Below are 15,846 nucleotides of genomic sequence, written 5' to 3'. Positions count from 1 at the left end.
TTTTATTCCTTCATTTTAAACGGAAAACAGAATTACTTAAAATGTTTCTATTCTGTTGTTAAAATATATATTATCAAAAATATTTGCAATAAGTGAAAGTGAAATTTGTAAATCTGACCATCGATTCTCCTGGTTTCCTTTTATATTCTGATTTCGTGATAAAATTATCCACTGGACGGTTACGTCCCTCGACGTATTCACGGTGAACGTCGAGGGACGTAAAATTTAAAAACTGACAATTGCCTTTATTTTTTACTTCCTATACAAAATTTATGCGAGAGATTTTTGGTTATTCTTGAATGACATGACTGTTATTGAATTTTGTTAAGGACTGATTAAAAATTAATTTCAATGCTGAGACCGTCATGGCGCAGGGGCACAAGGGTGTGACTGTAACGTGGTGGTGTTGGGTTCAATCTCCACTTGAAGGAATTAATTATTATATACCTATTTTGAATTTTGTCCCTTTTGGCGTCCATGAAAAAGCCCGGCGTTGAATTCGGCCACGCAACACGCAATGCTTCAAAAAATTTGTTGAGTGTCTTAACACTAGGTTCCCTCTGCCCTATCGATGTTGTTTTTTTTTATGAAGAGTTAGTCTTCCTGCAGTCCAGTAGTTTGAAGATTATCATCGCTTTTCCAAAATGATGCAAGGCATCTTGGTAGTTTCTTAATTTTTTTATTTATAGTTATTTCCTTGCTTAGATAACAACATTTAAACGCAGCGTTGACTTCCGCCACTCAATATGCAATATCTCAAAAGTGGGAAACGCAGTGTCATAACACTAAGCTTGCTATGTGGGAGAAAGCGTGAAGATGCTAACTTATATACCTAATGCAATATTTCATATATAATATCAATTCCTCAGTATACATAAACTTGACTATCATACCATGAGATATGAAGAGCTATTTATTACTCGCAGAAAAATAATATATCTAGTCGAGTGTGTCGTAAATACGTCAATAGACGAATTTCGGACTTACTCGGGAAATATGCCAGACGGTAGCACTTATGATATAAAGCATTCATTATACATTTTTGATATAAAAAAAGCTAATAATATTGAGCCAGTGACTGTAAACGCGACAGGCTGTAGGTTCGATTCCCACTCGAGAAACGAAATATTTAATCTTTCCATTTTCTTCACTTTGGTGTTGAGGCAAAACGCGGCATTGAGTTCCATCAATCAAAACGTAATGCTTACAGAAAAAGGGTAAAAATGAAAAATGAAAAGTCTTAACACTAACATTTTTTGTCCTAACTTTTAACATAATATGTACATATCACCAGAATTTCAATTAGGATGCAGATTATACAAAAGGTAATTTAACCCTGTGAAGAATTTGTGGACGAAATTCTCTTAACAATTCAAATAGATCTAAGGGACGTGACGCAACATTTTTGCGTTACTTTCAAAGGCCTTAACTATACTGAACGTTGGTTCTCAGTGATGAACTGCTGAGTCAGCGTCTACGTTGCTATGTGCTTAATCTTTGCCTAGTCTAAAACATCAAGAAGAAGGCAAAAATGGTACGGGCCTGATGGTAATTGATCACAGCCGCCCACGAGTCAAGGGAGGTACAGGTAGGTGCGTTGCCGGTTGGTAGACCCACATGTACTCACGTCGTATCAACCTGGAAACCACAGTCGTGTAAAAACTATACGTAATTTAGAATTAAACATGCCCTGTATCCTGTCCAGATATTTGCCAATGCCAAATATCGTTATAACAGACATATTGTTTAGCCGTTAAAATACCCCTCATGTCATTCTACAGTACAGTTTTTCCACACTTACTAAATAATTGTCCTCTAAATCCAGGATTCACCATTAAAATAAACAGTCATTTCTATACCTTGGAAAGCAAACCCGCGGCGTTAGCTTCTGCCAGATCCGGTCTGACTTTTCCACCCAACTCCGGTTCACAAAATTAACAGGAAAGTAAGGACCACAGTATAATCTGTTATACGTGAATAAAAAACACATTTTACATGCATATAAATTGCCTCCAGGCAATGTATAGAGGCAGACATCAATTCTACTTTAAGACGATTACTAAAGCACATTCAGACAATCAATTTCGTTCTCGACGCTTACCATACAGTGTGATTGCTCCCTTATTCTGCGGACGGATTTACACAAAGCCTCTTACTGTCTCATAGCGTCCTAGTACCTTCGAAAACAATTTCCTCTATAAACAGGAAAACCGCCAACTTTTAGGGATCAATCAGTAAAGTATATAAAACTTTTATAAGAACAATCTATGCAAAGAAAACAAAGCCAGGTCATTTTCTTAATGGAACAGTTATTTATGTGTATAATTATTGTAACATTTTTTTATGTTCACGCTCTATCCCGCATATAAAAGGATATGCAGACCGAATAAAGTGTTAGAAAACTCTATTTTTCACTTCCCGAATAACTCAATATCGACTTTCGCTAATAAGCCCCTACCCTACTTACTACTCTACTTCCCTTTGCTGATGTGTGCGGGATACAGCGTGAAGCCGATATTTATTCTGTTTCATTTATTACAGGTAATTGATAAATATTACGAGTTTTATCGACAAGCGTTCGGGCCTCGAAGGTTGATAATCTTCAAAACAATCCCATTTTATCCCGTTTATGTCAAAACTAGTGCTTACCAATAAAACTGCGAACAAAGAAAGTTAATCTATGAGCAATTTCCTACCTATTTTCACCCTTCACGCGAGGGGATGTGCGCCTGACAACGATTAAGTTTGCCACATACAGTTTAAGTTAGTTTTGTTTGTCTCATATATTTGAACATCTTTATAATAGCGTAGTATATAAATATATCTATATATGCACAGACAACCTAGGAACCTAGTGTTAAAACAGTACGTTCACATTAAGACACTTCTGTTCCTCACTTGCCACGGAATTCTGAAGCACAGCGTGTTGAGTTGTGGAACTTAACACCGCGCTTCGCCTCGTTACCAGAGCAAGAAAATGAAAATATTGAATAATTCCTTTACCCAATTGGGAATCGATCCCACAACCGTCGCGTTTACGGTCGAAGCTTCGCAATTATTTATAAAAGAGAAACTGCTAAAACGCTTGTGTTAATGATAGCTCTAAATATAGCGCTCGTTATCATTTGACTTGGAAATAAAAATGTGGCTGTCAGGGAAACTTTGGTGTTGCTACACTTGGAGGATTGTATTTTTAATAGTTAAACTATAAACGGGTTTCATAGTTTTTGGTTTCTATTAAACATTCCTGAAGAGGCCAAATATGGCGCAAGGGGCACAAGCATGTGACTGTAAATGCGGAGAAAGTGACATATTTAATATTTTCATTTCTCTGGTGTTGAGGCGCGACGTTGAATTCTGCCTCCAACACACAAGCCTTTGCCTCCAGGATTCGGCGGAAAGTGGGGAGCGGAGTGTCTTAGCACTAGGCTCTCTCTGCATACCCCGCTACATGTGAGATACAATGTGAAGCTGAAAAAATTCGAGAACTCATCTGTTAACCTTTAAAGTCCATATTTTGTATATTATAAATATAGAACTAAGAATGACCTGGCAACAAAGTTACATCTAACGTTTAAATGTGAATGTAAAGAAGGAATTGACGAATTTGAGACGTTACCTGTTGAGCGGCGGAAGTCAACGCCGCTCTTTGGTTTCCTAGAGTTTTGTTTACCTGCCGACTCATTAAATAGTATTTATAGCTCTTGATTATTATAAAATAGTGACAAATCACTACATATTTGAATCACACTAGGATGAAATAATACTATCTATCTAACACGTTTTTATACTTACATTAGGTACATATTTAGTCTTTTTTGAAATATTATATATGACGCTCTTAATCGGCAATCTGTTGTATTTATAGTGGCGTTTAAGTTAATGTAACAATAAATTACGGCCTCGCTTTATTACAGCGCTTGTACAGTTGTGTAGGCTATAGAGATGAATAACTACCGATCGATGACCGGTAACTGTTAATACTAGCCCACGTGCGGCTTCGCCCGCTTCGATTTATTTTTATATTATAGCCAAATGATACAAAATGTTAACATAAATTGTAACTTATGTGTTATTCTGATGTAAAATGTAAATATGTGATTATAATGTTATTTATTTAAATGCAAAGATTTAATTTTGAAGCAAACAACTTCTACATTTTTTTTGTATATATATATATGTAGGTCACAAACACAACAGACACTCTCCATGCAAATTAAAGCCTCTGGGGATAGAACGCCACCGATATTGAAGTAGATCAACATCCAACGCATGTCTCACGTAATGCAATACATATGGAATGTTTTCAACTATTCCTTACGATTGTATAGGATATCCATATCTTTTGTTGTGGCTTTTCTAGAGTTATCAAAAATTTTGTATTTTTATAAGCAAAGCGATATTTTAACCCGTGCCTCTTAAAAATCGTGCAAATTTCACATCCAAGAGGCTCGAGTTCGAGTCATACTGCGTATTTTTTTTACGGTTTTTCTTACATTTTTCAAATAATATTTACAGAATAAATGTTAATTTTATCTTTAATTTGAGATTAAAGTTAAAATGTCTGTATATATACAGAAAATAAAAGCCATTTAGTTATTTAAAGCATTTGGTCTAATCATAGTAAGTTGATATTGGACTTAACTACATGCAATATCAGATATTAAAGTTACCATATTCGTCCAAATATACACTGATCCACTTATTACTCTGAGCTTTGCTTGACCGCCAATTAGACTGGACTTAGTAATCTACTCGACTAACATTACCTTTGGAATTGATATGCGATATATTATTAGAAAATAATATATTATTAGAAAATAAGAAATTGAAATAAAGTATATAATAGTGTAATGTTATTTTTTTTACTCCAAGCTGTACTCGGCACATAACCCGTGCCGTGCCTCGTGGAAACCCTCCAATACCCCCTATGTTCAAATTTTTATACGTCTTCTAAAAAAACTATTCGTCAACAACATATTATATAACATATATGTTATAATAAACATGAATAAACATATACATATTAAAACCGACATTCCCACCACTACATACATTAAAATATACAGACATAATTCAAAAACTTTTAGCAATTTAATTATATTCCTTTTCACAAAGCTATGCAGCTACGGTTCAAATTACTCTCAATGCAAATGAGGATTCCAAAGCTGGCTTGTACGTCGCAGTGAAGCTACGAATTGTTTGGGATACTTTTATGTATTTTTTTAACTTCAAGCTTTATGTCCCATAGCAGAATAATCGGCAAGGACATGGTGTCAAGATAGAACGAGAATACAGAACTGAACGTTAATAATGCTTCAAATAAAGTAACATAGACCCAAAAACATAATTTAAACTTTTTATTCCTTCATTTTTAAACGGAAAACAGAATTAGTTGAAATTTTTCCATTCTATTGTTAAAATATTGAACAAAAATATTTGCAATAAGTGAAAGTGAAATTTGTAAATCTGACCATCGATTCTCCTGGTTTCCTTTTATATTCTGATTTCGTGATAAAATTATCCACTGGACAGTTCCGTCCCTCGACGTTCACCGTGAATACGTCGAGGGAAATTTAAAAACTGACAATTGCCTTTATTTTTTACTTCCTATACAAAATTTATGCGAGAGATTTTTGGTTATTCTTGAATGACATGACTGTTATTGAATTTTGTTAAGGACTGATTAAAAATTAATTTCAATGCTGAGACCGCAGGCGCAGGGGCACACGGGTGTGACTGTAACGTGGTGATGTTGGGTTCAATCTCCACTTGAAGGAATTAATTATTATATACCTATTTTGAATTTTGTCCCTTTTGGCGTCCATGAAAAAGCCCGGCGTTGAATTCGGCCACGCAACACGCAATGCTTCAAAAAATTTGTTGAGTGTCTTAACACTAGGTTCCCTCTGCCCTATCGATGTTGTTTTTTTTTATGAAGAGTTAGTCTTCCTGCAGTCCAGTAGTTTGAAGATTATCATCGCTTTTCCAAAATGATGCAAGGCATCTTGGTAGTTTCTTAATTTTTTTATTTATAGTTATTTCCTTGCTTAGATAACAACATTTAAACGCAGCGTTGACTTCCGCCACTCAATATGCAATATCTCAAAAGTGGGAAACGCAGTGTCATAACACTAAGCTTGCTATGTGGGAGAAAGCGTGAAGATGCTAACTTATATACCTAATGCAATATTTCATATATAATATCAATTCCTCAGTATACATAAACTTGACTATCATACCATGAGATATGAAGAGCTATTTATTACTCGCAGAAAAATAATATATCTAGTCGAGTGTGTCGTAAATACGTCAATAGACGAATTTCGGACTTACTCGGGAAATATGCCAGACGGTAGCACTTATGATATAAAGCATTCATTATACATTTTTGATATAAAAAAAGCTAATAATATTGAGCCAGTGACTGTAAACGCGACAGGCTGTAGGTTCGATTCCCACTCGAGAAACGAAATATTTAATCTTTCCATTTTCTTCACTTTGGTGTTGAGGCAAAACGCGGCATTGAGTTCCATCAATCAAAACGTAATGCTTACAGAAAAAGGGTAAAAATGAAGAATGAAAAGTCTTAACACTAACATTTTTTGTCCTAACTTTTAACATAATATATACATATCATCAGAATTTCAATTAGGATCCAGATTATACAAAAGGTAATTTAACCCTGTCAAGAATTTGTGGACGAAATTCTCTTAACAATTCAAATAGATCTAAGCGACGTGACGCAACAGTTTTGCGCTACTTTCAAAGGCCTTAACTATACTGAACGTTGGTTCTCAGTGATAAACTGCTGAGTCAGCAGCTGTGTTGCTATGTGCTTAGACTTTGCCTAGTCTAAAACATCAAGAAGAACGCAAAAAGGGTACGGGTCGCCTGATGGTAATTGATCACTGCCGCCCAAGAGCCAGGGGGGGGACCAGGTGCGTTGCCGGTTGGTAGACCCACATGTACCCACGTCGTATCAACCTGGAAACCACAGTCGTGTAAAAACTATACGTAATTTAGAATTAAACATGCCCTGTATCCTGTCCAGATATTTGCCAATGCCAAATATCGTTATAACAGACATATTGTTTAGCCGTTAAAATACCCCTCATGTCATTCTACAGTACAGTTTTTCCACACTTACTAAATAATTGTCCTCTAAATCCAGGATTCACCATTAAAATAAACAGTCATTTCTATACCTTGGAAAGCAAACCCGCGGCGTTAGCTTCTGCCAGATCCGATCTGACTTTTCCACCCAACTCCGGTTCACAAAATTAACAGGAAAGTAAGGACCACAGTATAATCTGTTATACGTGAATAAAAAACACATTTTACATGCATATAAATTGCCTCCAGGCAATGTATAGAGGCAGACATCAATTTTAACTTTAAGACGATTACTAAAGCACATTCAGACAATCAATTTCGTTCTCGACGCTTACCATACAGTGTGATTGCTCCCTTATTCTGCGGACGGATTTACACAAAGCCTCTTACTGTCTCATAGCGTCCTAGTACCTTCGAAAACAATTTCCTCTATAAACAGGAAAACCGCTAACTTTTAGGGATCAATCAGTAAAGTATATAAAACTTTTATAAGAACAATCTATGCAAAGAAAACAAAGCCAGGTCATTTTCTTAATGGAACAGTTATTTATGTGTATAATTATTGTAACATTTTTTTATGTTCACGCTCTATCCCGCATATAAAAGGATAGGAAGACCGAATAAAGTGTTAGAAGACTATTCTTCACTTCCCGAATAACTCAATATCGACTTTCGCTAATAAGCCCCTACCCTACTTACTACCCTACTTCCCTTTGCTGATGTGTGCGGGATACAGCGCGAAGCCGATATTTATTCTGTTTCATTTATTACAGGCAATTGATAAATATTACGAGTTTTATCGACAAGCGTTCGGGCCTCGAAGGTTCATAATCTTCAAAACAATCCCATTTTCCCCCGGTTATGTCAAACGAGTGCTTACCAATAAAACTGCGAACAAAGAAAGTTAATCTATGAGCAATTTCCTACCTATTTTCACCCTTCACGCGAGGGGATGTGCGCCTGACAACGATTAAGTTTGCCACATACAGTTTAAGTTAGTTTTGTTTGTCTCATATATTTGAACATCTTTATAATAGCGTAGTATATAAATATATCTATATATGCACAGACAACCTAGGAACCTAGTGTTAAAACAGTACGTTCACATTAAGACACTTCTGTTCCTCACTTGCCACGGAATTCTGAAGCACAGCGTGTTGAGTTGTGGAACTTAACACCGCGCTTCGCCTCGTTACCAGAGCAAGAAAATGAAAATATTGAATAATTCCTTTACCCAATTGGGAATCGATCCCACAACCGTCGCGTTTACGGTCACACCCTTGTGCCATCAGACTACGACGGCCTCTTTACTGAAAAAAATATTAAGCGAATCTTTAATAGCATTGTAAAGTACGAATATATCGTTCATAATCTGTACAGGAAAAACAGAATAAGAGATTATTATCTAAATACTTGAGAAATCGTGCTCTAAATAATAAGTATTACCGTAGTTTCGACGAATTTGGCAGATGGAAATTAATATGGCTAAACTCGAATAGCTCATTAATTGCTGTTTTCTTAGAAAATATTCATAAAATATTTCTGTAATACATAATAATTATTAAATTATAAAGACTAAACATAATAATTATATAGACAAGCTAAGGTATTCTAACATTTTTTAAAGTATTATTCCATACTAAAGAAAGAAAAATATTAAAACAAATTAATTAAAAATAAAATCAAAAACCCGACTGCATAAGCTAAATATATCGAATACTTAACCTACCTACCTGTTTAACAGTTACAAGGAAACAAAGAAATAAACCTATATTATAAACACTCATACTCCTAACTAGACGAATCCTAACGTCTCAGCTGCAGTGATGACAGCATATTGTTGAAACATAATGCATGCACACTGCACAAAGCACACACACTGCATTGCAGTCGTAGTTAGTGCAGCATATTTTATATTTTAATTGTACTTCAAGTTTAGCTACATATCTCGACATTCATACATTATATCGCGAATGTTTTAAAGAACTGCTTCAATGTTTACATATGTTTACACATGTATAGAGCTTGAAATATTATGTTTTAATTATTTACAGACAACAGGCTAAGTAATACTTTCAATATTTCAACATTTTATTGATTTAGATTTTTTTGTTTCTTACGGGATAGCCTCAACTGTACGTTATTGTGATCTACACACTACACTAATTAATACATTTTGCTTTAAAAATATGCATAAAAATATGAGAGGAAGGGGGAGTGGTAAGTATATGATTAGAACCCGTGCCCCCTGAAAACTGTCTACGTGGTCTAACTACTCAACCAAGCTGCGTTGAAGTTTTTATAGGTATGGTAAACTTTACTTTATAGTTATTAGTTACAAATCGGCAATTATGTAGATATAAATATGGCATTTAATACTGAAAAAATACACCGACTATTCTTGAAAAGCAAAAAATACGCGAAAATAAAAACTTTTTTATTAATCTTAACAACGTAAGTAATTTTGAGCGAAGATTTCTCCAATGCCAATAACAAACTTTAATTAGAGAACATAAGGTATTAGAGAATATAATGTATAATTAATGTATTTGGATATTACAACAGAAAGTAATTATTCAACCGTAAAAGCTAGTATTGTATTATACAAACACACATAATGAAGGGTATGAGGTTAGAAGCAATTAAGGCGCGTGAATAACATTTTAAACATCAGCAATCACGAATGATAGAATTTATCTTAAGATCATGTTCGCAGGTTCCTTCTGTCTTACCTGCTGTTACAGCGCGAAGCTAAAAAAAGTGAAAAATTCGCGCAATAATTTTGAAAGTAAAATTACAATTGAAAAAGTTTGTATACGCTATGTATGTTAATATTGGGTGGCGCTATCCTACATGGTAGACAGAGGAACATACCGTTAACATGAATCTTGTTACCAAAGCAAGGAGATAAAAATAATGAATTCCCGCGAATAGGAATAGAACCCACAACGGCACACATATTCCTTATAATTGCAGAGTAAATATATTTTATTTCCATACTTGAATTAGACGTTATTATTCGAAAAAAACCATAAACTACTTTCCTTACTTTTACAAACACATCTCCCATTTCCCTCTGAACAGACAGACGACATATTACCTTAATTTATGTATATAGTATAATATATATTTTCATTTATTTACCAAAAAAGATCTTAATAAAGAATCGCCGTGGGAATCAGAAAGAGATAAACACCAAGACATTAATTACAGCGACCGGAAACACCAAGTATTCGAAGCGGATATAATTCGGAAACAACATTCCTTTCAAAGGGAACGATACAATGGAGATTAATAAATAAGAATATTTTGGTAAAAGAAATTAATCGTTGTGCACTTATTGTACTCTTTTCGCTCGTATGGACTGTTCATATAGGTTTATACTTTATTAAAATTTTATATTTCAATATTTTTTTTTATATTTTAATTGCATTGCATATGTTGTAAATTGGTTTTACTCAACTACAGTAGTATTTTATATCGTTTATTGTTATAATAATACCTTCAGCCGCATATAGGCCCCAGGTACCCACCTAGATACCTAGTGTTTAGACGCTTCCTCTTCTCGAGGTAATGCGTGTTGAGTGGCGGAAGTTAACGAAATTAACGCCACGTCTCGTTACCGGAGCAGGGAAATGCAAAAATTAAATATTTATTTTTCCAGAGTGGGAATCAGCGCATTTCAAATTTCAGCAACTAATATATATTATAGTGAAAAAATTGTGAGTCTTAATACTCAATTCGTTCTATCTACTTTTCTTTGCAGGAAAAAACGTTACAAGCTATTTATTTTAAATTATTTTCATTTATATACATATAAAATAAAATAAATTCAAAAATAAATCACTGCGTTATTATATTTAGGATCTGCATTTGTCAAAGTCAATGGATGACAATTCTGTACTGATTATACTTTTTATCAAAGAATTAAAATATTAACTATAATTTTGTGTTTCAATTTCGGCATTGTTAATTAACTTTTGTATAATGAACTACTGGTTAATATTAGCAGTGTACTTGGCAGGCTTAATTATCGTCTCATTACTGTACTTGGCAAGTTGGCACAAATCCGAATACAATTTCTTGCTATATAAATATTTGTAGTCGAATATTATTTTCTTAATTTTAAGTTTTAAGCATTCACTCATTTTATTTATTCAAAATGATTTTAATTTTAACTCGTAGTCTTATGTGCTAGTAAAGTAATCGTACATATTGTTGCGGTATTTCTCATAGTAGTAAAAAATGTAAGAGTTATATGAAGAACATGCAACTTCAACACTTTCCGCCAAATTTTAAGGACGTAGTATGTTGAGGGGCAGAACTCAACACCGCGCTTTGTCTTGTTATCATAACGTGCTGTAAGTGTTAGTATGATTGATCAAAAATGGACACTACAGAGTAAAAATATATTTATTAACTTTAAAACATCTTATAACATATAAAATAATATGATAAATATGTCTGTATAAACAACTATATGTATAAGAACTACATAAGCCGTCTATTGTTGACAAAAATATTTTTGCTAGTATTTTTTTAATATTCGAGGTCGGCGAAGTTAGAACTAACGGCAAAACGACCACTACAAATACTGGTCGCGTACTACTTTTACTTTTTTGTGTTATACCAATTTGATTTTTTTTTTCACGATACGATTAGTTTTTATTGGAACGAAACGAGAGAATAAAATGAAACTGTAATGAAACTTCAATTGAAAATACTATTAAAAGGTAGAAGAGCCAATTTATAAATATTTTATTAATATCAATATTTACATTAATTTCGATATTTCTGCGGTTTCGCTTTTTAGTGGGTTAAGCAAAAACTTAGTTTTAAGACATGAAGTTCTCGATTTTCTGTGTGGCGGAACTATACTTTTCGTTTTTGATTGTTGTCGGTTCGATTCCCACTCGGAAGAATGAAATATTTCATATTTTTTTCCGCATTTTCGTAACGAAGGAAGGCGGCATTGACTTGAACACGCATTGAGTTATCCTAAAGATTCAGGATTAGGATAACCTAGAGTAAGTTATCCTAAAGAAGAAAACGAAAGAGGAACTTCTTAGGAGAGAAACTTACTTAATTTAAGGCTCTGAGCAATTGTAGCGTTTTGAGTAGAAAAGCGTGGTTTTTGTAAGCCAAAGGTCACGCAGAATATTCTCCTAAAATAAGATTTCACTAATATGGCTTAATAGAATAAAAACTTACCTCGTCATCGAAAGCAACATTGTCCGCCATTTTCCCAGCTACAGCACAGTTTTAAGCGCACTTCTACCACTTCTATCACTTCTAAACGTCACACGAAGCCATTGTCCAGATATCTGGTCATAAAGCACCCATTATTCTGAAAATAAACGTATATTTTATTATTTATAGATCTTGTATCATGTAATACGCAATATATTTTCACTGTATCCCGCACACAGCAGGATAGGCAGAGGTCACTTAGTGTTAAGACACTCCGTTCCCACCAACACCAGAGCGAAGAAAATGATAATATTAAATATTTCTTAATAGGTCCTAATGTAAGTAAAAATAAATAATATTTTATATATTTCGACTAGATTATAGAAATAAGATGGTAGAATATAAGAAGTTAAAATATATTCTCATTCCACAATAAACTCAACGTCTCCCTAAATTTTCTTATTTCAATTCAAAGAACACCTTAATTAGTTGAAGCCCTTGTGAGTGGAACATGAAGGAAGAACTTAATTATAAGACTGGAGAAACGATTGAGATGTAAATTTTAAATAAGATATAGGTATGTGAAACTTACTTGTAGCGATCTTATTTTGTACTTTATAAGCTTATTTTTTAACAGATCAAAAGGTTTTAAAAGTAGTTAACAAAGATAGATAGATCTACATAAAATCATCCTTTCACGCTTCCCCAGAATTGGAATGATATCTACACCTGCTGTGATATCCGAATTTAGGAACAACCTATCATCACTACCTACAAAAATATTTAAATATTAATGTTTAATTCCGACCAAATGTCGCAGAATCTTCCTTCTCAATACTCCATTTACCTTATCATCTTGGCAGCGAACTAGCTTCCGAAATGTAAAATTTTTGAGCTAAGTTCGCAAAACTGCTTTAATATACTACTGCTCGCTATCGAGACTCGAAGAACGGAATATGTTTACGCCTCGTTGAATTTTTCAATTTAAAATATTTTAAAATAGGTGTATCGAGGCCGGTAGAACATCTGATTATAAATACGACGGTTGTAGGTTTGATTCCCTCTCGGAAGAACCACCCATACTTTGATGACAAGATAAAGCGTGCCGCTAAGTTCCTCCACTCAATACGCAATGTCTCGAAAATTGTGTTGAAAATTGTGTTGAACAGTATCTTAACACTTGCCAACCCATATATACTATATCCGGGATTTGGTCCTCAATTCACTCGGCGCAAGTTAATAATTTTTCACATATTAAGTTCTGTAAAATCGAAGTGTCATATAACGTTTGGAAATAATGATAAAATATCCAGAATTCGGCAGAAAGTGGGGAACGGAGTGTCTTAACACTAGGTTTCCCCTGCCTACTGTACTGTATGCGGAATACAGCGTGAAGCTGAAAAAATATATATTTAAAAAAATTAAAAAGAATGATAAATAATTGTAAAAATTTACATTTTTGTTTTCTCAGCTTCACGCTATATCCTGCATGTTGCAGCTTTCCATTAAAAAGTTTTGAAATAAACAAATTTAATTGGTAGAATAGATTTTCTTTTCGAGGATAGCTTATATGAGCGTTATCGCTGTTATACTTGTAATAAGTTGCTGAAAAGCTACAAGTTTACTGCACTTCTGTGTGAAATTTAATGAATACGAAATGAAATTTTCATTATTTATTATATTTGTAGTAGAAAATTATAAAATGATAATATACGAGTAACATGCCGTTCGCCACTTTACTAGGTATGTTAGAAGGCTTAACTTGAGCCAAGTATTTTCAATTTAAATATTTACCCAACTTGAACATTATGAATGTTACCTTAATGGCCATAAACTTTAAGTTGGGTAAAACAATTTTTTCCAATTATTTTATTAAAAAAATGTCTATTAAAAGGGCCACACTTATTTTTTATATTAGGAGGTGTCTCATTGTGATTTTCAATTTTCCATATAAATAATAAGGGGAATTTTGTTTTTCTCATTTGAAACTTTATTACTATTAAATGAATAGTATTGGTATAAAAATGAATAAATATTCTTGTAGGAAACTTAATGATCTTCAAAAATGTCTAATATGTTTTTTTTTGCTAAGTAGACTCAATTAAAAATTATTCAAAGTTAAACTTGAACCTGAAATTACATATGTAAATGTATGTAAGTATTAAGAAACTCCATTCCCCCGTTTTCCTCTAAAATCTACAGACATTGCGTGTTGAGTAGCCGAACTCAACTCTAATAATTGCCATATGCTATACATAATCAAATTTAACCAAATTTTCGTCTTGTAATCATATAAGCAAGTCACGTTTTCCAAGCATCAAAGACCGAGTTGCAACTTGTCAATATCAGAGAAGTTGCTCCATGCTTCACAGTACAACTTATATTCACTAGTTGAACTACAGACTACTAAGATAAAGTTTCTTGTACATATAGTATCTTAAATACTGAAGACATGCGTGGTTTTATTTATCATACTAAATTTATGAGCTAGTATTAGAAAAAAGTCACCACTTACATACAAAACAGGAAGTGGAAAACAATCTTGACTCTAGGTTCTTTTTGCTTACTCTGCAATAAGGGCTGTATAGCTAAGCTTAAATATAAATTACTTAAATGGTTCAATTCAGCAGCGACGTAGCTGTTGCCTTACATTTTTATAAAAACTCTTTCAAATATTTTCATATTATACATGTTAAATATATTTTAAAACAATATGCAAATTGTTAATTTATTTCCTGTCATTTTCCCGTATTTTCCAGGTAACTGCAATATATTTTTTGGATTTAATTGGGCGTGTTTCAATAAATTGCTGCACTTATCGTGACCAACATTCAATTTTCGTTCAATTAAAAAACTTTAATCGACTCCAATTTTATGAAGCAATAAAGAAGACTATTTATTTAAAAAATAAACAAAAATAGCTCGGGAATAAAAAGGCTATTTTTGAACATATCCTTTTTTACGCTATTAATGGCGTAAGAAATTTAAATAATAATAAATTTAGGTCGCTTATATATTTTTTCCAGCCCTTTTTTTTGCTCTGATAAAACGCTATTTTCCACCACTCTACACGCCTATTGCCCAGAGAATTCAGCGGAAAGTGGGGAACGGAACTTAATAGGAATGGAATGTCTTAACGATAGGTTCCTAGTTTTTCTCTACTCATCCTATAATTTAAAAAAAAACAAAAATCTCTATTCTTTGACCGTTAAACCGGCTATATCACGATGTACCTGATAAGTCGAGTGGATTATCAAGAACAACGTGGAAGTTGTTTCATTTTAGTCGGTGATTGCTTTATCTTCGCGTGCCTAGGTTACGCGTTTATGTAGTACACGTATTAACTGCATCCGACAACCATATAAGGGAATAACTTAACTATATTTAATAATACTAAGGATGTGTCCAAATGTCGACGGCTGCGACATTAAACTATTGCCTTCATGCGGGCAATCCTACACGTAGACAGTTGTAGATGTTTCGTAGAGGTTACGTAGCATTTTTCGTAGCAGTAGTCGTTGAATGGAATGGAATACTCTA

The 15,846-nt window shown here is 33.6% G+C and overlaps 1 protein-coding gene across 2 annotated transcripts in view; it reads right to left on the bottom strand.

Moving 5' to 3' along the window:
- Positions 1–15,846, bottom strand: part of Dpp10 (Dipeptidyl peptidase 10) — a 131,637-nt gene that overhangs the window by 97,224 nt on the left and 18,567 nt on the right. For both annotated transcript variants that reach the window (XM_085195365.1, XM_085195366.1), the window contains exon 2: positions 12,328–12,463. In XM_085195365.1, the coding sequence (XP_085051491.1) occupies positions 12,328–12,357 (30 nt within the window). In that variant the 5' untranslated portion in view covers positions 12,358–12,463. The remainder of the gene's footprint in view (positions 1–12,327; positions 12,464–15,846) is intronic.

This window comes from Heliconius melpomene, chromosome 12 (assembly GCF_056956725.1).
Source record: "Heliconius melpomene rosina isolate 202511_hmr_F chromosome 12, ASM5695672v1, whole genome shotgun sequence".
In the NCBI taxonomy this organism is placed as follows: Eukaryota; Metazoa; Arthropoda; class Insecta; order Lepidoptera; family Nymphalidae; genus Heliconius; species Heliconius melpomene.
This window is presented reverse-complemented; position numbering and strand designations above follow the sequence as displayed.